General features: G+C 40.6%; 1 protein-coding gene across 1 annotated transcript in view; it reads right to left on the bottom strand.

Moving 5' to 3' along the window:
• Positions 1–26,283, bottom strand: part of LOC310937775 (plakophilin-4-like) — a gene marked incomplete at both ends in the record, with an annotated part of 37,347 nt that extends 11,064 nt beyond the window's left edge. The window contains 9 exons of the mRNA XM_083902128.1: positions 1,867–1,999; positions 3,822–4,023; positions 5,119–5,289; positions 10,677–11,151; positions 13,425–13,579; positions 15,291–15,398; positions 15,878–15,912; positions 16,946–17,058; positions 26,137–26,283. Coding sequence (XP_083758254.1) covers positions 1,867–1,999; positions 3,822–4,023; positions 5,119–5,289; positions 10,677–11,151; positions 13,425–13,579; positions 15,291–15,398; positions 15,878–15,912; positions 16,946–17,058; positions 26,137–26,283 — 1,539 coding nt within the window. The remainder of the gene's footprint in view (positions 1–1,866; positions 2,000–3,821; positions 4,024–5,118; positions 5,290–10,676; positions 11,152–13,424; positions 13,580–15,290; positions 15,399–15,877; positions 15,913–16,945; positions 17,059–26,136) is intronic.
• Between the last annotated feature and the right edge of the window lie 1,618 nt (positions 26,284–27,901).

Below are 27,901 nucleotides of genomic sequence, written 5' to 3' on the forward strand. Positions count from 1 at the left end.
AATATTATATCAAGACAAGACTCTGAGAAACTTATCCACGCCTTTATAACCTCTAGGCTGGATTACTGTAACTCCTTACTGTCTGGATGTCCTAGTAAGTCCCTGAGAAGCCTTCAACTGGTCCAGAACGCAGCAGCACGGATACTGACTCGAACCAGACGACGTGACCATATAACTCCTGTCCTGGCTTCTCTTCACTGGCTCCCAGTGAAAAGTAGAATCGATTTTAAAATACTTTTACTTACATACAAGGCCCTGAACAATCAGGCACCTTCTTACATTTGTGACTTAATCACTTTATATCAGCCGAATAGACCGCTGCGCTCCTTGAACTCAGGTCTACTGGTTATTCCTAAAATAACTAGAAGTAGAATCGGTGGTAGAACATTTAGCTACCAGGCTCCTCTCCTGTGGAACCAACTTCCGCTTTCAGTCAGACAGTCTGACTCGGTCTCTGCCTTTAAGGTGAGACTGAAAACCTACCTTTTTAACATAGCCTATAGTCGAAGCTAGATCAGGTAGTCCTGATTAGAATAGTCTATCTTATGCTGCCATAGGCTTAGACTGCTGGGGGAATTTCCCATCATGCACTTAGAATGAGCACACAGACTTTGCACGAGCCGCACTTTCTCTACCCCGTCCTTGATTTTTCATCCCTCACCACTTACCTGATGTACCCCCATGAGATGTAGCACATAAATCTACATATAGCACATCTCTAACTGATTTTAATCTCTTACAGTTCTGCTGTCACCAGTGAACGACATGAGGTCAGGACAAGAAAGAAGACTCCGTCATCCTCAAGTCTCTGACCACAACAGTCTTCACTACAGGCTGTGATAAACCCAGTGATCCAGATGATCCTGGCATTTAAAGACTTTTTTCTTTTTTTTTTTCACTTTTTATTCTTGTCATTGTGTATTGTATGTTTTGGGTAACATCTACTGCACGTCTGTCCGTCCAGGGAGTGGATCCCTCACCTGTGGTTCTCCCTAAGGTTTCTACCCTTTTTCCCTTTTACAAGGGTTTTTTTTCCCTGGTAGTTTTTCCTTACCCTGGTCGAAGGTCTAAGGACAGAGGATGTTACCAACCCTGTGAAGTCCCGTGAGACAAACTATGTTTTGTAAACTGTGGGCTATATAAATAAAGATTGATTGATTGATTGATTGATTGATGATTTGTGGCAAAGGAAGCCGAGTAATGAGGGGAAGCATGCAGAGTTTGAGTGTGACAGAGAAACGGTGCATTTGGCACCAATTTTACTTTAAATTTGTAGGAGCAGATGGCACTTTGCCTCAGAGATCGACGGCAAAATTCTAAAAAAAAAGTCAAATTTTGCAGCATGGAAGCTCAGACCACGCTCTTTGAGGCAATATTATGGACAATTTTGAATTTTTGCTTTGGTGTACTGTGTGTATACCTTCATATACACACAAGACAGGTGATGCCAGTGAAAAATTTAATGTGCAACACTCCATTAATCAATTTAATCAAAAATCTACGTGTGATTTCATAACATTCTTTTTGGGCCATTCTGCAGTGCTTATAATTCTTTATTTGGCACCTTTAATTCTCTGCAAAAACATGAATGCGTAAAAGGAGTGTGATGCAAGAGATCTGGAAAAAAGTTGATGCTTCCCTTGTTAAATTATCTAATTATTAAAGTTTTACACCACACGACGTCCCAAGGGAAATACCTGACAGAGACCAATCCAGGCTGTGCGTAATACGTATGATTTCTAACTGAACAATCTTTGTTCAGGGCCGAGCGCTTTCCTCCACCTGAGGAGTGAGTCACGGCGGTGACGTCTGGTCTTGTTATTTTTACCCAGACAGCTGCCCGCCCAGCGTGTACTGTCACCTCACCTCCACCTTCACCCCGTTGTCTCCGTAGCACAGATGCTGCAGGTAGGCGGCGGCGTTGGCCTGCACGGAGGGGAAGTGATGCTGCAACATGTGGATGACCTCTGGCAGCTCGGGGTCACGCCAAGCAAACTCCCTGAGAGGAGGAAGGAGATAAACTTTCAGCAGTTTCCTCTTAAAAGTGTTAACATTCTGCTTTCAGGTTCTTTCCAAGACTTTAAGGCTGGCTTTACACGACAACGATCTGAACACAAACCGCAAAAGTGGCGTTGCGTTCCCACTTTTTATTTCACGTTTAGACGAGCGTCTTTGGGTGGAAATCTGCATGCACACGGTGACGCAAAAGCGTGTGAAATTTGATGTAGTATGCATGCCAGGTGGCTAGGTGGCACTGTGAAGCACTGTCATACAACAACACCAGGGCCGCGCGCATGTGCTTAAACGTCCTTCTACTTCTCTCTCGTAGCGCTGAGTCGCCCACAGTCTTAAACCAAAACATTAACTCGGCGTAATTGCTGAAATGACTCCTGGATAGGTATTAGAGCAGCTAAGGCAACTTGAACGTCCGACTGATGGATATAATCCGACATGTTTGTTGTTGTTTGGCTGTACTGCACATGGATCTGACGTCAACACGTACAGGAGGATAAGCCAGCGTGAGCAGCTCAGAGCACACTTTGGGTTTTCAACCCTTTATACGGGAACGCGACAGCAGAGCGTTATTAAGATTTCCACTCTGGAGGGTGGGTTCATTTTTTTGCGTTTTTAAGCCCCAAAAACGCTGTTGCCGTCTAAACGAAAGGCACATCTGGTAAAATATTTTGTCGGTTTCACCCTAGAGCGTTGCCGTGTAAAGCCAGCCTACGGTCAAGGGCAGGGTAAGACATGTATTTCCTGTAAGGGCTTTTTTAGCCCTTGTGAGATACTGTATGTATTGAGGGTTATTGGGGGAAAAGTACATATTAAAAAATATTTCTTTAGAAATGATTTACTGTAAACTGTAACATTTATCTGCGCACTTCAAAATTCTGTGGAGTCTTGAGCAGCTTAAGACCCTGTTGTTCAGACAGGCTTTTATTTAGGTGTGGGTTTTACTGCAATCTGTTTTATCTTCTTGTGTCTGCGCTTGTAGCTGTGAGTGTTGTATCTACTGTGTATTATGTAACTTACTTTTTAACAGTTTTTACTGTGAAGCACTATGTGAATTCCTTCTGTGAAAAGTGCTATATAAATAAACTGTATTTATTTATCTAATCTGGAGTCCTAAAACACAGGGTCAGGACTGTGAATTTGAATTTCAAAAGAGTTTTTCAGATATTTCAAGGGCTTTTTAAGGGCCGAATTTCCTATCCTGGCTCAGTGTGTAAGAACTGGTGAGACTGAGTAACAAAATAGATAAACTGACACTGACACATGCATTGTAAGCTTTAGCTTCAAACCACAGAATGCACACTCTGGTTGGTGAAGAAACCTGGCACAGCACATTAAACCATTAAATATGAAATAATTAATGTTTTTCCCGGTTTTTATTCTTGAAATACATGGAATGCATGGTGCTGTTGCTGAAAAACAACATGTGAGTTTTGTTTGAGATTAAAAAAAAAAAAAAAAAAAAAAAGTATATACTTCATGTTGTTAAGCTGTGGTTTGTTTTTGAGATTAACTGCGACGAGATATAGACTGCATCAAATAAATGGGTGTAGTGTTCTGATTTGAAGTAGGGTGGAAGTAGCAGTTGCAAAAAAAAACATTTAGAAACAATTTAAAATTTAAAACACCAGTTTTAGCTCTTCCAGTGACTGACAGCTGGTATTGTCTAATACGAGTCTGGGTGCTGGTGACATCTGTGAATTTTGATTCAAAATTGGAGTTCCTTTTCCAACTTTTCCATACAGTCTATGGGACAACACAGTCGGTGCATCTGTTACGGGGACATGTTGTGTTTCTTTTTTGTGTACCTTGGGTCCTTATGTATGCTCTCGATGGACGGGGTGCGTGTACCAACTCGGTCCACCAGTCCCGAGTGACGGTGGGAGAAGACGGGTTCCCCGGAGACTCTGTACGAGTCGACGTAGAGAGCCGCAGAGCTCAGCCCGTAGCTGCTTCTTTGGTATGGCAGCGTGTCGCAATGGCTCGTAGCTCGAGGGAGCGTCCCCATGCCTGCGGACATGAAATGACATTTTGCAGCTATTTCATTCATTCATTCATTAAAATCCAGAAAAGCGGCTCTCAAAGCGTTAGAGACTGACAGATAAAAAAAAAGAACAATATCCTGTCATATACTGTGAGTAGCGTTCATTAAATTTGTTTGAATATCAAAAAAACAAGATTGAATTGACTCTTTAGATCCTCTACATCAAACTCTGCAGCGATACATTATTCAGCAAGAGCGTGAACAGCTCCTGTAACCTGAGACTATTTTGAGAAATAATCTTCTAAGCACACGAGTGTGGACCTGGACTCTTTGAGAGGTCAACACTGTGAAAAAAGTGAGGTGTCGGAATAATAAAGCAGGAAAAGCCAGTCATTAAAATTGTTTTCTTTTTTCTCCACAGCCTCCTCACACAACTGTATTTAAGTATCAATAATGATTTTTTTTCACAACTTTTTATTAATTTTATACCCTATTATTGTCCAACTGCTCGACATAACCTCTTCCTGGAGGAGAGATATATATTATTATTATAAACTAAAATGACAGGGATATAGTATAAAACTAGAAAAGCACTCAGAGAGCGCAGACCTCTGCCATGGCAGCTCAGCCTTTGGACTTTGAAAATGTACTCTTAAGCCCAATGTATACTTCTGTGCAAAGTGCTCTACGTAGGTTACAGAGACCCCTCTACGTCGCTGGAGATGCTGTCGGAGAGTCTCTCCGTCGTCTCTGGCTGTAAGAAATATTTTTTAAGTGTCTGTCACTCCGTCAAGGGACAACGGAGACATCAAGGGCTGCGATTGGTCCTCAGGACAGGCCGAGATAACGCTTCTCTGTGCCAGCCACAGTGCGCACCATAGTCCACAGAGGCGGCGCTGATCGCTGCTAAACTATAAATACGTCATATCTAAATACACAAACATGTTTAGACTCTAAATGGCCAATTTCTTGCCTCAAATAATCTTAAAACTGCGTTTAACAAAATCTGTCCGTGACTTTTCGAGATATGTTGGTCACTAACAGACAGACAAACAAACAAACAAACTCCGGCAAAAACATAGTTTAGCTAATAGCTAATATTCATGTTCAGAATGCAATACCTGTGCCCGTTCTGTAGAGAGAGCCCTGGGGGTCATGGCTGGGGCTGTGATAGAGTGGGCTGTGGAAGGAGCGCTCATCAAAAACAGGCGTCATGTGGCAGTCTGGAGACAACGCCGCCCTCAACTCTGGATCGATCTGCCCCGCATGGCCGGCATATGAACTGTGGAGGCCTGCAGGTGCGAGCAAGTACAAACATGTTCATAATACACCTTTTTGAGAACAAAATAATTATTGATGAGTTTGAATTGAAAAGTATGGTTCTGTGAGGTACTGAAACATTATCAACTTTTCCCGTTCATTCTCTATGTTCTCACGGCAAAAACACGGCTGATTTAAACCACCAAAACTTTTTGTAAAATCTACATCTGCTTAAGTTTATGATATGTTTTGCTACTTTATCTCAACGTTTGGGTGGAAAACGATGTCCATTCACTGAACAATCTCCCACGCCAATGCCCTTAGAGAAAATGTGTGTTTTTAGCTTAGAGGGACGCAGGAGCTGCTGCTCTACTGCTGCTTTATTTGATAAGTTTGTGGAACTTGGGTAAATCCAATCAAATGATTTCAAACACCAAAGTCATAAAATAACACAGTTGAACTTACTGACGGAGGCAGCGGTGGATTAACAACTTCTATGTGCTGTTATATAAAATTGCTGATTTTCTATATGGACTTTGGTGCGAGTAGACAGCGGATTATAGTCACTTTCCAGCCATAAAAAGCTGTCTAACGGCAAGGACAAGCAACAAACACGTTCTTAAGATATCCTGGGCATAGATTTTGTTAAGTGGCTAAAACCTGTTTTTCCGTCTGTCCCTGCTGGCAGCTGAGTGAGTGTCGGGGTCCAAAGCTGGTTCATAAAAAAGCTTTTTAACACAAGCTGGAGTTTGTTCTCGTACAGTAAAAATAATTTTTAGACACTAATGAGGCACTACCATGTTCTGAGGTAGTCAAAATAAAGACACGTTGAAATGTTTACAATGCCACATGCCTGGTTACTTTGAAAGAGCCAACAACCATGTTTGTGAAGAGGAAGCAAATCCAGCCGTGTGATGCAGGAAGACTCTGGTCATTCAGTATTATCTGCATCGTCAAAAAAAAGCAGGGCAGAGGGTTTTTTTCCGTCCTCCAATCTAAGTGCAGATCAGTTCAAAGAGCGCTCTAATTATAAAGAGGCTTTAGGGCATAGGGGGGCGCAGCCTCTGAAGATCAGTGAAACACACAATATTATTCTCTCAAATATGGTGATGATGGGGTTATTTGCTTCTGCAGCTCTCCTTTGTCTTGAAAAAAAAGGAGAGATCTTACATTTGTGTGTTTGGCTACTCACCAAGTTGAATAGTTGTATACCTAAGCTGTGAGTGTCACTGTAATCCGTAATAGCCTAATCTTTGTGTATCCATTTCCCTCATGTAATCTGGGATTACAATGGATCTGCAAATAACCGGGAATAAGGCATTATATTGGACTGCATAGCACAGCACATGGCTGGAGAGTTATTAACATACATCTCAATATGACTTTTTTGCAATTTTGTCCTGTTTTTGTTCCATTTTAGAATCAGTCTTTCATCTAAATGTATCATGCTAATTATTTATATCACTATATAATATTGTTTTATCATGGAAAACCTGTTTGGCCGTATATATCCAGCACCAGCACTGTGGTAAGAAAATCACTCAGCAGGAGAATAGGAGGCATTTTATTTAGTTCACTGACTTTGCCTACTCCTACTCTCCGTCTCTCTCTCTCACACACACACATACTTCTACTACTTACTTTTCACACAACGACACAACACAAAATGTGCCTCAAAGCATATGCACATCAATGACATCCACACCGACACTCTTGACACACGCACACACTTTCCAGTAACATAAAGGCAAATGGACTACATTAAAAGAACTGCACACTTGATAGCAGCATTATAAAGCCCCTTCCAGTGCCGTCAGTCAGCCGATAATCATCACATGCTGACGCTCCCAGGGGGCTTTGTGATAGAGACACCCCTATATGGGTCAGTGGGAGTAGCTTAGTAAAGTGACAGTGGGTGGGACAGAGGAATAAATCTGTGTCGCTGCAGCATCAGCAGCACAACGACAACACTAAATCCTCCACTGGACACGTCAACGATCGGTTCATAAGAGAAAACGGCTGATGTTCTAATGTTTCTGAAGACACTCCTCGCAGAGAAAAAAATATTGTATATTTTCAAACCCTAAGACTGTAATGTCTACACTTAGTTCAAAGTGACAGTGTGTACATTTCTTGCCGCCCCGTGGCAGCAGCACAGGAATAATCCCTTCTCAAGTTTCTCAGCCAGTCTCGGCTGTCTCAAACGATCAATGAAGAACAAAGTCAAAGGTTTGAACTCGAGGGGACGTCGTTCATCGTATCATCATCATCATCATCATCATCATCATCATCATCATCATCATCATCATTCTAATAAATCCACAACCATGCACACTTCTATTTGAGAATTTCCGATTTACATCGGCTGCAATTTACTGCACACAGCACAGCCAAAACAGTTAAATAATATTAATAGTTGCATTTCCTTATTCATTATTTATTGGACTGGTTATAGTTTTTTAGCATTAGGTTTAAAGGTGATTTCGGACCACTGTCGCCAGGGTAACAACTAATGTGAATCCAAAAACGACTAACTGAGTTTATTTAGATTTAGACACAAAAGATCTGGGAACTTTTAATTTTTAATGAATAATGAAAACTAAAACAAGCCGACATATTAATCAATAATATAAATAAGTTCACGCCCTTAAGGACAGACCGGGGCACTCTCTCCACACCTGCAGTGGCTGAAGCAGTGATGGTTCTACACTGCAGCTTTTTTTTTTTCAACCTCCTGCCTCCTGGTCCACCCAGTTCATCAAGTGATTTGAATTAGTCTCAGACTGAGGTGTCAGTCAGGTCCTCGTTAGAGGGCTGAGCCGCAGTGATTCAGTGAGGACTGCAGCTCAGTCCCAACTCAGCATTTACTGTATCGTCGCTGCAGCCGAGCTAAACAAGGGCTGGCAAATGTGTACATTCACAATGAACACAATGTACAGTCGAGAACAAAGGCATAATATTACAAGAGTATAAAGTCCTAATTTTATAAGATTCTTTTTTAAATCATTATCTAATGTATTATTATTATTATTATTATTATTATTATTATTATTATTATTAATAAACAGCTACAGAATGCAGATGTAACCAGTGATAGCCTGCAGTCGACCATGACCAGCCATTTCCTCCTCCATGCAGTCCACGAAAGAGATGATTTTCTTCAAGTGTGTGATTCTTTCTTCCAAACAGACTCCGCTTCTTGCACAATATTTCTCAAAAAGTCCTGACGCTAAAGATAATGCAGTGCTGACGTGCGAAAAATATTTGGGAAACCCCAAACAAAACGTAACGAAACGCTCCGTCAAATCATCTTGACGCAGGTTGCAGCTGATGGAATAGTTATTATGGCTTTTTTACTCTCTAAAGATTACGGCTTTACTCTCGTAATATTATGACTTTATTCTCTTAATGTTCTTCAGTTTGGCCCTAATACACTGTAGTAATTGTAAAAAACAATTAACCACGACATGCTGGTACATGTGTACACAGATAACGAATGACACTGTAGTATTTCACATGTGTAATTTAGCATGGCTAATGCTTACTGAAGACACTAAACTTTCATTAAAAAAGCCCAAAATGATCTAATATTTGCTCAAAGCTATGACAGTGCAGATTTTTATTTATTTATAAAAATGATTACCAATAAAGATACAGGCTGGTTAAAAGCCATATGTGTGTAAATTAAGCAGTACAATTTAGTAGGCTATTTAATTTGAACAATCACACAATAATTTATTGTAGTGCTAAACATAGTATTATGTAATGTAGAATCATTGTGTTGCACTGTACTATGAATATTCATACATATTTCTATGAAGTATGAATTAAAAGAAGCTTATTTTTCTCTTTGTGCTGCTGCACAATTGAGTCTACGTTGTGGTTCAAGTCAAGTTCTCCCTGTCAGAGAACACATTCCTTGTTTTTCACATTTGCATTCAAAAAAATAAGAATTCGATTAAATGCTGCAGCATTGTCTGCCAGTGTGGGGACATAACTCCACTAACAACTCAGGAAATGAACTCCCCGCGCTTGGCTATGAGATACAATCACCTGGTGAGCTCGCGGTTTGCATGACAGTTACTTTGTCCAACATGCGGCTTTATTTAATGATTCCTGCGTCCTCACAAAGATACAGGGCGACTCTATAGAGTTTCTGCCCAGTAAAAATGTTGCGTGTCGGGCTATTAAATCAGTTCTGCTCAGGCAACTTTACCCTGACAAAAGGAAAGGCTATTAAATCACCAGTAAAGATTGTGTCAAGGCTGCGGAGCAGTGAGCGCTGCAGCTGTGTGTGTTTACACAAACGGTTTGCTGAAAACACACATGGTTGCACACGCTCAAATCGTCTCATGCTACGGCAGTGCGAGCCATTTATAAAGGGAAACTTTGACGTTATTTTTCATTCTGCCCCAGATTTTGACCTGGTTGGATGAATATTTTCCTCAATTTAAAAGCTGGAGAGCTGAGAAACTGCACCTTTCACTACGTATGTATTCATGAGTCGTCCATGTCTGCGTGTCATAATATCAGGTGTCTTGCACAGGTTTAACATGGTCGGGACTTCTTTTTTTGTAATTGTCAGAGGTTCTCAATGGAGATTTTAATATAAGATTGAACACTGAATGTTTTATGTCTCAAGGACACTGATGCTGAATACAATTAGACAGTTAAGAGAACTGTCTTCAAGACATAACTTCACAATTGTTGGCATATCTACTTTATTCTGTACTTTATACAGTTATTCTATGTATAACATTTAACACACTTCTTAAACTATCTTTTAATTTCAAAAATATTCCTAATGGTAATTAATGGTCAGAGAATGATTGTAAACAATGTTTTGGAAATATTTGGCAATAATAAAGACTGGGTCAAGACCCACAGACGGTCCCCATGAGATTTTACTTAGATCCCCAAATAAATGTGCAGTTTTTTTGATTTATGTTTACATGTTTTGAATAACATGCATTGGAAAGGGGAAAAATGGACCAACACCTGCAGGTAAGACATTTAGAAAGGTGCTAGATCAATCAAATGAGGGGGACAGTCTCTTCCTCAGATATTTATGTGCATTTTATGAAGGCCATAACCTTCATGTGGTAGATAAAGAGATAGATGAGGAATGAATGACTCTATATTTATCAATGGTTTGAGGAAGTGACTTTGAAATGTGAACTTTAAGGTGTGCAGATACTTTCCTTTGTTTTCACTGCTTTAAATAACATGCATGTTACAGAAATAGTCAGAAGTTTTGTGAATTGGGTCGCAGTAGTTTGTCTTTTTTTAAAGTGGGTCCCTATATAAAACAGTTTGGGGAAAGACGGAATATTACTCAGTTGTATTCTGATGCAATTTCACTGGATTCATTTGAGTAGACAAATATACTAACAGCATGAGATGTGGATGTGACACTGACCTATGAGGCTGTCAGGTCTGGGCAGTGCGCTCCTCTGGTACAGGCCGTAAGGATCAGCTCCATAAGCCAGTGGCTGGCTCTGTCTGGGCAGTGTGGAGCCGTAGTGTTGCGGCACCGCCGTCATCCCTGACCGCAGCGGTGACCCCGTCAAACCTCGCCCCTCTATGAGAGAGAGCGTAGAGCCCAAGCGTCCAACACCACCTCCACCTAAAGCTCCTCCTCCTCCTCCACCACCACCCAGAGCCTGAGTGCCGCTCGTCGGGGAGGTGGGTGATGGGCAGCAGGGAGGCATGCTGGTGCCGGGGAACACTGCAGCCAGTGGTTTGGGTTCAGACAGGATGGGGGAGTCATAGGTGCTGCCTTGGGATGTTCGCAGGGAGATGCGGGAGGGCGAGACAGTGCCGGCAGTGCCACACCCAGGAGACTGGCTCCTGGACGGGAGAGAGGCCATCCGTCGCAAAATCCGACTAGACGCCTGGAAAGGACATGGAAGAAAAGTTACAGCTTCCCAAAACTGTAAATATGAAGTGTAATATCCATTATTATAGCTGTTAATTACAAGCATCTGTTTTTATTAAAGCTTCATAAAAAAGACCCCTTCTTTTGTACGGGTCATTACCCTGGTGCAAACACCATTACATTAAATTATGTACACAATTAAGCATGTGCTTAATGTCTAGTAAAATGCTTGGGAGGGCACATTTATGATTATGCAGCGAGTCAAAAAGTGATGTGATTTGGAGAATAAACATCTGAACACAAACTCCTATTCACCATAGCAAATACCATTTGCTATAAAAACAACCGATATATTATAAAAAGTCTACTCCTGCACATATACATAAAAACAGCAGAGCTTTTATTGTTTAAACTTTATTTCCCCCCAGTAAATCAGATGATCTGCAAGGATAAGGATAACAGTCGTAATAATGTTGACAATGAATCACTTGTTAGTTTAATCAATATGTGGAAAATTAGCATTTGCAAATATACCTGCTGATTACCAGTGACACGACACTTGGAGGCAGTTCATCACGTCTGATGACGAGCATCATTATCTTCATCATTTGTCTGAGTAACTGAACGAGCATGCCTTTGAATAAATCTCTACATTCATTACACTGGTAAATATATTGGGTTTCCAGGAAGAGTTGACTTAATATTTCATGTTTATGGGGGCAAACATTTACATCTTTCCTCCTTATTACCAAATGTAAAATGTCTCAATTACAGATGCAGCCGAGCGAATGCTGATATGTGCCGCCTTAATCCATCCAAGCCTTAAACGCCTGAGAGGGAAATTAAGAGCTGAGACATGGAAGCTCATCCAGGAGCGTGGCTGGTTTTGAAATAAATCAGGGAAAAATGTAAATGGACCCTTCATTATCTGTCACTCGTGCTTCTACTGTCAAACATGCAGCATTTCGTTATTAGTAACCATGAAAAGGAGCTGGTGATGTTGGTGTATGAATCATTCGAATGTATTAATTGATTTGATTGTGAGGCGTTAGATTTAGATCAGGGGTGTGAAACTGGCGGTCCACTGGCCACATGCGCCCGCCCAATCGATTACATGTGGCCCGCCCATGACTTAATATCATTGAAAACACGACGCAGCCTTCTTTTCTTTTAAACGGGCTGTGTGGTGGAGGCACAGCTGCCAACGACGTTATAAGATTTTGGACAGAATATATATTTACTCACTATATTTGCTCGCACATTTTTATGATTGCAATAATCAGACATTCGGTTGTAACTATTGCATTATTAGCCCTTTAACACATAAGGCTCAAAATGTCTGTCTTTGCTTTTTTCAATCATTATAATTATTCCAGAATAACTTTCAATAGCTGGCAGTTATTTACAATTTATTGCATGTTAAAATAATGAAGAAAAAATGGAAACTATGAACTACCTTTTTCCAACTCTCTCCTATATTACATAATATTTAAGCTGTTTTAACTACAGTTATTATTTACTACATTTTATATTAATTTCTCTGTTTTTGTGCATCTTTTTTTCGAAGTATACATCATTTCATATCAGAACAAGCACTTGAAAGTCTGTCAAATGTAATCATGGTTATCTTCTAGTGCCCACCCGCTACTAAACAGTTGTTGTTTTTTTCACTTTTGACAAGTCATCGATGAAATGGAGGAGTGTGAATGAAGCCTAACACTATACACAAACGACTGCATCACCAACATATTACAGGTATTCTAACAATACTGCTATACTGGGCCTGCACAACAACATTAACTCCACCCCAGTCTATAACTCTCCACCGCTCACCTTACACAAAGATGCATTGAAGGCTGTTTCCAGTTGAACACGGAAAAAAGCAAAAAGCACCAAATTACATCGGTACTGCTCAGTAACAATTCACGTTTAAATAATCTGTATCATATTCCTTTACCAAAGTGAAAAGAGTAACATGAGAGAATCCTGAACTGCTCTGTCTGTAAATGTGAGCTGCAATGTACTAAAACTGAGAAGTTTGGACTTATTTTTCACAACTTAATCTACATTTTTTTTTATTATTAGAGCGTCAAACACCACAAAAAGATACCCTACAGTGCCATTTGGTACCAATAATTTAGTCATTCATGGTACCAGTATCAGCATTGAATCTCATGTCAACAGGAACATTTATAACATGACTGTCACGTCATTAGAAAAAAAAAAAGAAAAGAAAAAAGAAATCACAAAAAAAACCTCACAAGCAAATTCAGTGGAGATTAGACCTACCTGCACTGAGGCTTGACCCTCAGCTCTCGGGCTCCTTGATAATGAAGCCCGGGGCTCGGAACGCACCACGTTCTGGTTGCTATAGTAACTAACACTGCTGTCCTGGTAGCCGCTGTCTGAATATGAGGTCATCTGGGCTGAGTGACCTCCCGAGTCTGACAGGACACAAAGAGAAAAGGGTGAGGAAACTCGGCATCTTCTTCCCACTCAGCGAATCATCAGAGCAGTTTCCGTTGTGATCAAAGTGATCAGTGCAACTGCCATCACATCAGTCGCTGCAGTTTAATGATTTGCATATTATCGCACTCAGCTTTGAACTTGTTACAGGCATTATACGTCGAGATGTGAACGCATTAAGTCTTTATGCTGTTTCTGAATCTGCATACACTGCAAGCTGGCCTATTTTCCCTTGTATAGGAGGATTTTTATATGGACAAAGCACTCAAACAGTAAGTAATACGAATACGTGTTATTCGTAACATCCCAAACATTGAAAATCAGTCACATCTTTAGCTGTGATAAAATTCAAAGGAGATAAAAACTAAAATGTACACCTTTCCCATCTTTTTTCTCCGAATACCCAGTATGCCAAAAGCTCCAGTGAAGATGCTTCATATCCGACACTGACAAAACAGTGAAATGGATAAAAACTAAATTCAGACTGCAGAGTGGACATTTAAACTGATCTGAGTATGAAGACAGTTGATGTTATTGTCAAAATCCCACCATGTTTTGACTGGTACATTATTTATTAGATAGATCAGAGCAATTGAGATTCATATTTGTGGGACCTGTGGGATTTCTTATCGATTTCTTCCACTTGGCATAAAAGCTGCAGTGTGTGCAGCCTGTGTTTATCGTCCACCTCATCAGAACAATGTGTATAAAGGCTGAATCCCTGTATAGATATAAAAGATGATTTATATATCTATATATAAAAAAATACGAGACAAAATAACATTTGCACATTAAAGCTACAGTGTGTAAGTGTTTTTTGTTGTTATTGATGTTATTGTTCTGCTTCTGTTTGGTCTTCGTGAACAGAAACAAAGTTATTTGTATGTTGTGTCCATCTAAAAAATAGGCTCTGTCAAGCAATACTATCAGACCTGACTGAGGGAGAGCGTTTGTGTGTATACAGCTGTAGAGCGGGTACGGGTGGGGACACACTTCTGATACTTTTTGTGGGCGCTTCTTTTGTGTTTAGAGTCATATTTCAACCTGCCTGCAGTTGTCTCACTTTCCTAGCTCAGTGTTTGATCAGCATTGAATGAACTTATTCAACAATAGTTTAACTTGTTAGCATAATTGTCTTTTTTTTTGGTAATTGTCATATCTGCCTAACTTTACCAATGTGCTTGCTAAAAAATTAGTTTTTTCTTATTTTCCTGAAGCATTAGGCTATGCTATTAGGCTAAGGAAATGTAACAATCATTTGTTTATGTTTATAAATCATGCACTACAGCTTTAAAGATAACTCCAGTTATATTAAATATCAATCTTCATCTCAGCAAATGCCATAAAAAGGCCAAATCCTGCGAATTGGCTGATCTTCAACAAGTTAAATATGTAATATACTGTATCTTGCAGAGGGTGAAATCTTAGCTATCATCACACCATACACTGCCCTGGTGTCCCAAATGCTTACTAGAGCAGCAAATGTGTTTAAATCCACTGCTGGACATAATCTCCCACACATTTCCTCCAGTCTAAACAATGTTTACTACAAACTACAGTGCCTAGTCATTTTAGGAAAACACAAAAGTGAAATACAATGCAATGGTTATCATAATTCTCAGTCTTTCCTCCCAAAATGGTGATATATATAAGACATACATTTACTCATTTTGTGTACATTTAACAGACCCTCACTGTCATGCAGGGAGGCACGGTCCGGTTCAGGTAGAAAGAGTCCGTCCTCCACCTCCAGGTGACGACCGGACGCCTCCATGGCTCCGCCCTGCGACTCTCCACCTGCCGGAGCATCTGTTGTTTAGTTAAATAACACACTGGACAGACTGTTAGCCACAACATTTACATCCAAGTGACACACACGGGATGAAAAGATGGGATGGAATACATCAATGTGTTTGACATAAGACAGTTAAGAATTTTTATAACAGTGCTTTTCCTTTATTGGAAAGCAGACTGACGAATGGCTCAGGAAATGGAGGAGAAGAACGTGTGACACAATAGTCAATTTAAAGCCCATATGAACTGATATGAACTGGTGGAAAAAAACTTCCTTTAAATGGAGAAGGATTTATTTTATTGGAAGCTGTACTTGTTTACAATTCAACTAAAGTTTACATCGTTTCACAGGATATTTCAGTTACAATCATAGAGATGGTAACACTTGAGACCAGACACAATCCTTTAGCAAATGTGTCTTCTCCAAAATAGTTTTTTTTTAATAATAATATGTGAGATTGTTCCAAAGGAAGGAATCATACCTGCAGATCTCCATGCATACGATTTCTCAGACGAGCTTCAGCAGGAGAGAAGGGAGAGGAGGAAATGAAGAGGAGGCGGGAGCAGACAGAGATGTAAATCAAATCAGAGTCACAGTCGAATACTCTATATTCAATCAGACGGAGAAGAGGAAAGAAGGCAGTGTTTAAATGTGAAAGGAAACTGTGTGTGTACATGTGGTCTGTACGCAACTACTGGGGATGTTATGTTGCCTTCATTTTCATTCTGTCTACAGGCAACTTGAATCACCCCGTCATTTAAAAGCCGATAAATGGCTTTTTTCTTCAAGTCAATTGATATTTCATATATATATATATGTATATATATATACATATATATATATATATACACATATATATTTTTTTTTTTTTTTTATTTCTCTTAATGGATACAATATTAGGCTCAGCTCTGAATTCAGTGGCTTTCCAAATGTTTGTCGTGTGCCGAGGATGATGCTCAGCGGCTGTGACAACACACTGTCAACACAGCTGCACAACAAGAACACATATTTTGATATCATGTGGTTTGACAGAGCAGTCTGTGGCCTTCTATGATTTACTCATTTACAACAATCAGTGCATTTATCTGCTGAATCCTGAGCAATTATGAGAGAAAAATTGCAGTATCATTATCTCACTATGTAACTGCGTCAACGTTATTTGAAAGAAAAACTCTGTGCAGTGCAAAACTGGAACTGTTGGCTGGCTTAGGAATACTCGACAGTCCAAGTGCTATCATGAACAGGGCTATTTGCTTTACATAAAGTAATGTATTATGAAACGCTCCTTTGCATTAATTAGTCATGCTCTGTTGGGTTGCTGTAGGCTGGAGCGAAAACCCACTGTTTCATCTGCGTTCTGCACTTTTCTCAGCTATTTTTAGTTTTGGAAAGGCTAAAAACAGACATCACGACAAGCCCAGCGCACAGTTAAACACAAACTACGACTATGTTGTGCATCAACTGTATTCCATGTTGGTTCATTTCAGCTGTAATTCAGCGTAAAAATGGAACAGGGCCACATCACATCACATCACGTCATCGGATCTACCTGCTACTGTCTCCTGCAGGTGACTCCGCTCCCAGCATGCACCGCTCCAGCTGGCTCGCCACGATCTGCCGCTCCTCCTCCAGCTCCCGAGTCAGCCGCTCAAACTGGAGCTCCTGCGGCAAGACATTCGCGACAATGATTATAACCCTCCATCCGCCATGACACTGTAATTTAAGCCTCCTTTTTAGGAGCCATTTGATGCCAGTTAGAATTAAATGGAAAACCCAATTTATTATTCAGCCTGCGCGTGTTGATTTAAATCTCAGCGGCTGTGTGCTTTCTCAGGGACTGTAGCCTTTTAAACATGTCAGAGTGGATATGAGATTCAAAACACCATAGCTGTGTCTACAGCCTCTGAATGGACTTGACTGTAGATAATGTAATTACACACACTTTAACAATACGAGAACCAATCACTGCTGATAATGATCAAATAATAATAAACTTTAAGCACCTCACTATGGACTATGGAGGATACACGTCAGAAGGAACTGCATCGTGAAAGTGAGCTCTATTTGAAGCAGTGTTCATATTGTTTTGTCTTTTTTTAATATTTTTTGAGATTTTCTGGGTCAAATCTTAAGATGTAAAATGAGTCCAGTCTGCATTTGCAGGTGGAGGTGTTTTTCCTCATATTTGGTATACTTTAATCTTTGTTCCTCACAAGGTGGAGGCAGTGATAGAGATATGGTTTATGCGGATCCACAAAAAGTGCAAATACATACATGTAGAATGAGAGAAATCACATTCCAATCAAAATAAACATATCAAAGTATTTATTTTTGCAATTTTCCACTACATTTACGTAATCGTTCATTCATTCAATCATTCACACTTGTGCCATTTGTGTCCTTCACACATTTGTGGCTCTGAGCGTTTACAGTTAAATGCTGCTTTGTCATTCATCATGTTCCTCACACTCCCTCACACTGGTTGCTGTGCCTTATTCTAAGATTCATTGTGGTAATTTATTCCGTTTTTAAAATTTTACAACGTGTTTTTAAAAGTGTGGCACCAACAATCTCATATTCAGGGGGGAGAGAGAGGACGAGTAGACTGTCCCAATCCTGCAAATACTGTGTGTTTAGAGGAAGACTGGAGATAAACTGATGCACTAAAAAAGAAAGTCTACTTTAGTGGGACTATTTGTCATGGATAATAATGCAGGAGCTGACTCAGATAGGGTTACAGTACCGGCAGCCATTAATTCAAAACATTCAAAAAAGGCAGAGGCGCACACAAACAGAGGGAAAGGATGCTGGAATATGTATAAATAACAGAAACGATGAAGTGGTAGCTAACAAATCAAGAACAATTATGAATAGGTGTGGGTGGGTAATCATGAAAAACAAAGGCAAAAAGTAAAACTGAACAGACGCACACAGGGGATAAATGCGAGAAAGAAAAACTAAACTCAAATGATCAAGGGAACGGACCAAAACATCCAAGGAAATACTTTTTTCAAAAACACAGGAGCTGGTATATGGATGTAAATCTTTGCTCAAGCGTAAAGTGGAGCAGGTTTTTGCCGACTGTGGCTAAAAAGGAGAGAGTTTTGGCAGCCGCTAATTTGTATTCTGTTACATAACACAAACGCTTGCCAGCTGCATCATAAATCTTCGAGAAAACCACAGCTGGTGTCATCGTGGACCAGCGGCAGGGAATCAGTTGTCTAATATAAATATTAAAAGAAGTGGCTGGAAGATGCACAGATTCCTGCAGGAACGTATATTGTGCAGTAATTATCATATACATAGATAATATAAACTTAGCACAAAAAGTGTTTGTTTGTTTTTTGATAATGTCTTTGTTGTCACAATGCTTCTTGGCAATCAATCTTATACCATTGGAAAGCGTGTTTATTTCCTTTTTAAAAGGTGCCGCATTTGTAAAGAAAATACATTTGTGGGTTGAGCAGCAGAGTTGAGTATGTGGGTTGCACGTGGAAAAACTTGCCAGATCTACTCTGCCAATGCCAAACAGCTTATTCTGCTATTTGACTCTTGTCTGGTGTTGTTTATTGGATTGGATGATTGAAGTCTGAAGGAAACAACACCAATTTAACAAACAGGGATCTCAGTCGCATGTGGAAGAACCATACACAGCCCGACACCTCCTCCTCATGCTGGTCACCTGCTTGGTCACATTCACATTCTTTGTTCAATGGGACTGAGGTCAGGACCATTCCATCCTCTCCACTCTCAAATTCTGTGGGGTGAGCACTGTCATCTTGGAGGATAGAGTTCCAGTCCCAGACTGTGGAGATATGGGATTGCCACTGGCTGCAGAATCTCATCCTCGATATCTCTCTGCAATGTGGTTACCTTCAGAGATTGCCGCCCCACACCATCACTCTGCCTCAGTGCAGCAATCAGCAAATCGTTCTCCACGTCTTCTCCACACTTTGACCCTACAATCCAATTTGGACTCATCGGTGAACATAGAGTCTAGTGCACATGTTGCCGACACCAGCGCAAACAGGTCTGACAGTGAAGGGCACTATAATCCACCAAACACTAATTTCCTTACTTTTTGGGCCTAAATTTAGTCAGACATTTCAAATCAAAGGTCCCATCCGGTTTATTTGTTTACAATTTGGAGGTCACGAATGGGATACTTTTGTAATCAGCAGAGATGATGAACAAACTGTATCAAACTAATTTGAATTCAATCTAACTTAATTTAATCTAATTTAAAGTGAATACATCATCTAGGTGGATCTCCGTGCTATTAGATTCATTTATAATTTAACAATTAATTAAATTTAGATCACATGCAATTTGTCCTCTGTAAGGTGAAAGTGCCTCAAAGGATAATCCCTTAAAAACTCCAAAAGACACCTAAATTCTGTTAATGTCTCTTGATATTTTCTATTTAGGTCAGCTCTGGCCATGTGATGCATGGAGCCTTGGCAGTCTCTATAAAGTCAGATGGTGTACGGTGATTTATTTAATAGTCTCGTCAGCTCTTGTCTCGTCCACTGTAGACCAAGACGTCTGCGTACGACACAAGCAGCAGACGGCACGAACAAAGTACACTGGCCTGAGATATAAGCGTTTTGAGAACACGGTTGTTCAGACACACAGGAGTACAGCATGTGAAGAGGAGCTTCAGACACACAGGACTGACCTGAATGTCGCTTTTCATCAGACTGTATTAAACTTTCATGATTCCCATGAGGCTACACAGAGATTCTGAACGTGTTGTGTTAATTAATATACAGTTTTTTTTACGGGTCAGTTGGAGAGATGTGTGTCCGCTGTGGCTCTGAGGCTGCTGTGTGAATGTTAAATTAATTAAAAAAAAGTTAAATAATCCTGATTAGATACTTGGGAGAGCATTTTCTTTTATTATAACAAACAAACATTCACTCTCACATTCACAGTAAGGCTTAATGACTTGGGGGAGAAATATCTAACTGTTATTTTTCAAAAATATATGGAGATTTGCATCATTTTTCCATTTTGAAGGCAAGCTTCAGTTCAATATTCAGTGTATAATAGATTTCAAATGTGATGGAGCATTTACACATGAGAGACCATAAAAACAACAACTTTTCTAGACGCCACTCCTAGGAATTAAAAGTATTGTGAATTATTATGAATAATAATAACAACCATTCATTGTAAAGTGTAAACCCTGGAAGTTGATCTGCAGGACAAAATATGTTCCAGTTCCAGCCGATAGTATGTGATTTATTACGTGCATTGATTCAAAATGTGATTAAAATGTTTAAATGATTGATTACTTAGCCCTAATTCACATCTCCACTTTATTTTCAGTCTGCATTTGTTAGGACTGAGGGAGGAAACCTCCATGCAGAAAGACCACATTTAAAGATCCGACTTGATTATTGAAATAATCCAAATAAAATTCAATCATTTTGACATTTTCTAGAAAAATTAAATTAGCTGTTTTTCATAATTATACTGTAAATGATTAAATGAAATATCTTAAAGTTGGTTGGACTGAAACAAACAACAGCTGATCAGTCATCTAATTATGATTGAATGATTCACTGACAATAATACGATAACCCTCCTGTCAAACTAAGTTACACAGAACATTCATGAAAAGACAACGCAGCTAATGAACAACTATAAATATCACAATGAGCTCTGTAGCACTAGGAAAGCAGACAAAGACACTTAACAACACCATTCAATCCAATTGTTTCCTGTGTTTCCAAGGTAACAAACTGAGATCAGTGAATTAAACAACCACATGTACAAATGGACAAGACCTCAGCCGAAGTATTAAGTGACAGTGTCAGATGTGTTGCTGAGTCGCTGAAGACTGTCATGGGAAACATTCAAACCTGCTGCACACTCCACACACAGTCTCTCTGCTCCTTACATCACATCGGAGCAGAACGGATACGGGGACGGCGGACACACATCGCTCCTTGTTTCGGGCCTCACGCCTCAGGAGACGGACAATTGCTGCATCGACGCCCCACGCCTGTCACTTCATGAATGTTTGGAAACACGCCTGGCCGACGCAGAGCCATGCCAGACAATATGTCGTACCAGCTGGGACTCAACCGGATGATTCGTGGCAGCTTATTGTGCTCCTTCATAAATGTTTTTTTTTTAATCTAATCCAGTAACACCAAGGACAGACCTTTGCATCTAACTCCAGCTTCTTGTCATGTCTATTCTTAGCGTGGCAGTTCATCCTGGCATGTTCAACCCAATTCTGACCCTAGAAAACACTGTTGCTCTTGCTCTAACTCACCTTTTTAAAAGGGGAGGAATCACTCCTAAGGACTTGATTGTTTTTTTTACACACATTTCTCTAACTCACTTTGATGCCATATTTGTCAGTGAGACGTTTAGGTCCTTGTTCAAACTGCCAGGAAAAGCATCTGATTTTATCCAGGCTGCTTGTGAAAGACTGGGCAGCAAAAAACAACATTTGATCCAAACTACATTTGTAGGTGGGTTGAAATGCAAATTTGATTTATACAAATGCATCTGAATGCTCAGGCTGATGAACTCGGATTTCAACCTATCTGTTACATCGGTTTTAATGTGGCACTCATCAGTGACGTCAAAGCTGGTAACAGACGGACTGGTGCACACAGAACATTGCAACCTACTGTACGATAAAAGCGTCTTCTGTTGGCGAGTTCTGCACTGTGTCTAAACAGGACGACTGTTTGGAGAGCAATTCTCTGCTATTTTGCACCAAAAGTTCAGCAACCACTTGAAAGACAAAATGCACACAAACGGCTTTCTATGCCAGACCCACTGCAGCTTCAGTAGATTAAAATGGCATGTATCCAGGTCTGTTACTTCATCTCTCTGGCTCTCTCCACCTCCACATGTAACCCCTAGTTAGATTAAAACGCTTTCAGTCTCTTTATAAACCCAAGCGCTCACCTTTTATGGAGAGCAACAGGTTGTGCTCGTCCTCTGAGAGCTGTCAAAAGCGATTCTATGAGACAGTGGAAGTGACTAACTGAATGAAGCGGGCTGAGGTAAAGTGGGTTCACGAAGAGTAAATAACTCATAGAAATGGGATGAGAATCACGCGGTGACTAGCTCTAACAACAGAGTCCCAAGGTGGATGTTTTCTCTCTGATTCCCCCACTGCAGATCAAGAGAAATTAGCTTCCTCTTCCACCACAGTGACTCTGCAGCAGAACACTAACGTGACAGGCAACCTCGGGGGCGTCTCGAGACATGACAACAAACGCAGACCACAACAACAGAAGCTCGGCTTTCCCTGAAAATATGACAGAGAGCACGCTTTCAAATTCAGGCAGATGTCAAACAGCAGCAGTTTAGAGTCTCTGCACTCAGCAGGGGCCAAAGCAGTGCCAGGCCATGACATAACCAGATTGACAGAGCTGGTTAAACCCACAGATTCCTATCGTTACCCCCGGCGGCTCATATAAGACGATCCTCTGCTGGAAAAGCAGCCACACAAGGCCTGACAATCATGCACGTCCAGAATTGACGTTTGGTAAAATGTGCTTTGACGTGGCGCGCGTGGCGTTTCTGACTCTAATCGTCAAAATCAATCAGCATGCAGAGCGCTGACACGGTCCAGTCGTTGCCGTTTTTATTGTGCCTTTTGTTTTCTCTTCCTCCGTCCTCCATGGGAAGGCTTCTGCTGAGCATGCATGTTCTTTTTCAAGAACACCAGTGCGTCATGTTACATACAGCAGGAGCCTGCTTTTAAACCTGGGAGCTGACCTGGACCACCACGAAGAAATCGAACAAAGTCCTTGGATGAATATCTGATGACAACTTGACGGACAAAACCTCAACACACTGTCATTTATAATGTAATGAAAGATAATGTTCATCTATCTTTCAGGATAAAAAAAAAAATTTGTGATATAGGGGTTTAAAAACTATCTTGAAGCAAAGAAACTCTGTCCGCCTCTGCCATACATACAGATGTTCAGGACAAATAGCTTCAAAATGACTATTTGACAGCTATTTGCAGACTATTTCATGAATTGCATCAGTAAATTCCTTGAGTTTTTGCCTTGAATCCATTAAATCCAAGAAAAATGTTTTGCATTAAGTTAAACTGAGTGGCTGCTTGTCACAGCCTTGGATTGAAGTGAAATGAATGTTGTCATGCATGAGAATCAAAGGAGTACTTCTCCCTGATGTTGCACTCATCTTTGACAGTCAAACATTTACTTGACATGTGCCTTGGAGAACAACTGAAAGATTTTAAAAAGAAGTGTGTATTTCTGGACAAAGCTGCAGAGAAAGAATATTCAGTTGTACTAGAAGGACACATTTTACTGTTAACCCACAGTGACATGATATAACGTACAGCAACTTGTAATAAATCCCTGCAAAGTGTCTCCATTTCCACTCTGAATGAAGCAAAAGCAGCAACAGACCTCTCCTCTTTCATTTTGGCGCAAAGTTACTGCACTGTGTTGGATCAACATCTCATCAGCATCACCGCGTTGGCGTCAAGAAGTGACAAAAAAAATGAAAGCGGACAACGACGCTGCGGCGGTTTTGGGTTTCTGGTGTTTCTCGCTGCACACGTCTATCACTCCTGCATTTAATGGACTGAATGAGAGCAAAGTGGAAAAGCATCAGGCCCAAACACGATGGAGGGCAAAAAGCGATGTGCTCCATTTAGCATGTCTAATTTGACATTTCTGGGGAGGAACTGCAGGCGGTAGATTTGATGCTTCAGCAGCGCTGCAGGAGAAAGGTAAAGCAACTTGATTACATTTTCTAGTCGCAAGCTACATGATAAAATGTTTGCTCTTTGCCCGTCAGTCATGCTGAATCCGTGACCTATGTTAGCTGTTCAAGTGTCATTCTTTATTACTGAGGGAAAAACATGATCTCCAAAGCCCAAACTGTCCAGATTTGATAGATTCCTCCTCACAAGATTATAAGCAAACAGCTTTAACAATGGAGCTCAGCATTTCTCAAAGTGAAAATAACTCCACCAGGTCTACAGATGAATGGGGATCTATTACTCCGAGCTCATATTTCACCATGTCGCAGGTACCTGAAGTAATATTCCCACGGCGACATTGCCCTAAAAACTACAAAATCAAAACTCAGCTTGCTCTTTTTAGCCCTGTGGGCAAGATGTCGTATATCAGAAAAAAAAAAAAAAAAAAAGTGAATGAAAAATTTTTACGTCCAAGGAGTTCAAAGCAATAACGATTTATTGGACATACAAACCTAACAGATATTAAAGATTCAGTGGAGGAGTTTTTGCATCGCTGATTAATAATTCCATAATAATCTCTGTTTACAAGCCTTAAAGATGGGAGACTTTGCTCTGGAAACAACTGCCAATGCTTCAAAGAAAGCAAAAAAGAAGACGAAGCAGATAAACTCAATAAGTCATGTCCAACAATTTTCTGACAACCTGAAGGTGGAACGAGAAAATAAACTATTTCCGTGGCCATTCTGCAAACTGTAGCTTTCAATTTGAGCACAAATGACAAGACGATGCTTTGCTTCAGTAAAAGCAATGTCAGCTCTGAGTGTTTTCATCACTGCAGCATCACCATCAACGGCTACTGACACATAACTGCATCTCCTGCTCTGCAACACAACACTTTTGCAGCAAAACGACGCAAACACCGTTATCATCGAGCAAAAAAATGCTCATACAATCGTTGTTTTAACTCCACATCAGTCCAGACTTTAGAGCCATCTGCAGTCTGCCTGCCTGCCCCCGAAAGAAACTGCAGATGGAAAGTATAAGCACAAATTTCCTTTTATTGGACATCATAAGGCTTTAAATAGCATTGTGCCTGATTCAGAGGCACACACTCTGGAGGACTAAGTTGAGAACATGGCCACTGTCCAGGCATAATTAATAGCAGGGGAACAGACAGACTCCCATGCTGATGAGATAGAGAGAATCATAAAAAAAGATCAGCATTATCTCATTCTAACACAACTTAGAGGCAGAAAACATCTCGACCCCATTGGGTCACGTCATAAGACTGCGTCAGTGTTTCTAAGACTCCATGTAACCGTCGTAGAGGCTGAGCAGCGCCGAGGACGACAAAAAGACACAGGTAAAGAGCAAAAGGTGACAAACAATTGGCAAAGATCCGGATCCACTTTAGCTGTAACTGAAATATGCGACAAACAATGCTAAGGGACGACGATTGAACGATTTCACAACAGCACTGTCATAGCTCCAGTCACACAGGATACAAATTACCTGGTGATTTCATGTGATTTGTAATCCTGAGGTTTGTCTCTCTTCCCAGCCATATCTACAACTGTCAAGATAAAAAGTGCAGGGACTGTGAATTTTCTATCCATCGTATATTTACTTCGCTCATCCTCTCCGTGGTGGGGAAATTATTAGTTCTAAGAGAGTTGTGGAGGTTCTCCACAGAAACCCATTACTTTTCTGCCACATCTGGAGATTATGCTCCAATTTTCTTGCAGGTTTTTGGCTGAATCACGTACACTGAGCTACAACGAAACTAAAAAGAGATGCAAAACAGACAATCAAAAGTGCCACAAAGAGGCAGAATACTATAACAAAGCCCCAAACTGACCACATGGCCATGTTGAGTACAATGTTTAGAGTTTGCTCTGATGTAAGAGGACGTCCACTGGTCTGAGTCGGCTCAGTCTCTCATACTACTGTATTTTACACCTGCCACTGGGATTATAATCTCTTAAATTAGTGTGTGTGCATGAGTGCAATTCTTTTCTTACTTGCTCTTTGACAGATGCCAGCAGGTTGGTGGTGGTGGTGTTGGTGCTGCTGCTGCTGCTGCCGGCATCAGGTGGGAGGCTGTGACCACCACCTGGCCCAGCACTGACCGCCATGGGCCCCTCCCCTTCTGCATCTCCCTCCTCCATCGCCTCCACCTCGCCACTATAGACCAGAGCTGGCCGGCTGCTGAGGCGCCCTCTCTGACCCTGCAGAAAGACTACAAGCGGGTCAAGATGTGGACAAGGAAGAGGAACCACGAACAGAAATTCACTGTCATACACCTGATTGTTTCAGATTAGCGAGTTCAAAGGGAGCATATTGTGTTTTACCTACTGTAGTAATCCTGCAGGGACTCATTTTGACTTTAAACTGTGTTATTTTCTGATTTTTGAACCTCTAATGTCACGGGTGACCTTCACATATCAGTATAATACGCCTACAGTACTCATTCATATTGTGATTATGGTTTCCTGTGATGTCAATTTAAGGAGGAATTTGTAATGAGCTCAAAATAGATGTTAGTGTTTTTCCATTAAAGCTGCACCAGCCACTTTATTATGTACACCTGTCAACTGCTCATTAAAGGTAGGGTGGCAGATTTTCTGGAGCATTTTTTACTGTACCCAATTAATTAATGCAACGCCAGAGCAAACGAAAGAAGAGTTTTTGGGAAAGCTTCTGCCAATAAAAAGGCTGATGATGAGCAATCCAAGAGCAGAGCGATCGTCGGTAGGTTAACGTTGTCTTTGTGAATTTGTATTTGTTGTTTTTCATCATCAATATCCAAAAAGTATCCAAAAAGCATCACGATAAGCACCGTAAGTTACAGTGCTCGTGAATCTGTGTTCGTTGCACGTTCCTCTGCTCTGGAGGCGTAGCTTCGGAGGGAAGTCTGAAGAAAGGTTCTTGGTTGTTTAAATTTAAAATGCAGCATGGTCAAACTGTTTTTTTCCAGGATGTCCAACCCGATCCAATGCCTATAGAGATTCAAGAGGTTTATTGTCATGTAAACAGCAAGTGGTTAAACTGGGCATTGAAATTCTTACTTGGCGAACTAAAGTAAAATAAAATAAAGGAATAAAATGAACTCTAAGCGTAGAAAATACATAAAAACAAAGCGGGCACCATGTACAAACAGGTAGAGTGTAGTCAGAATGTAAGGTGCAATTAGTTGTGCAACACTGTCACAGTGCTAAAGCATTCAGAATGTGCAAATATTGTTTACATTGTGTAAAGTTGATACAAGAAAAACATGTGCAAATGTTGCATTGTCACAGATATGCGACATTGAGACGATATGTGTTCAAATTTGCAAATGTGCAAGTCAAGTTACTGAAGACACGGTCAAGACGAGCAGCTCCAGTTTAGAATGGGCATCAGAATGAGGAGCAAAAGGTGAATGAAGAGATATTGGGGTTGCTGGTGTTTAGAGTATTTCAGAAACTGCTGATTTACGGGGATTTTCACACACACAACCGTCGTTAAATTTTTACAACAACAACAAAAAAGAAAACCCAGCGAGCAGCAGTTCTCTGGGTGACAAAATGCATTGTTAATGCCAGAGGTCAGAGAAAAATTACCAGACTGGGCCTTGGTTACAACCAAGCTATGAATCTGACAACACAACAGATCTGAGAGCAGCTGAGCGACAGCAGCAGAAAACCATCCAGGGTGCCACATTATTAGGTGTCCTCTGTGCCTAATAAAGTGGCAAGTGAGTCTATATTTAATCTCATATAAGTGATCAGGATCTAGCCTCTCAGT

The sequence above is a fragment of the Microchirus variegatus genome (genome assembly GCF_963457635.1).
Source record: "Microchirus variegatus genome assembly, chromosome: 1".
Classification (NCBI taxonomy): domain Eukaryota; kingdom Metazoa; phylum Chordata; class Actinopteri; order Pleuronectiformes; family Soleidae; genus Microchirus; species Microchirus variegatus.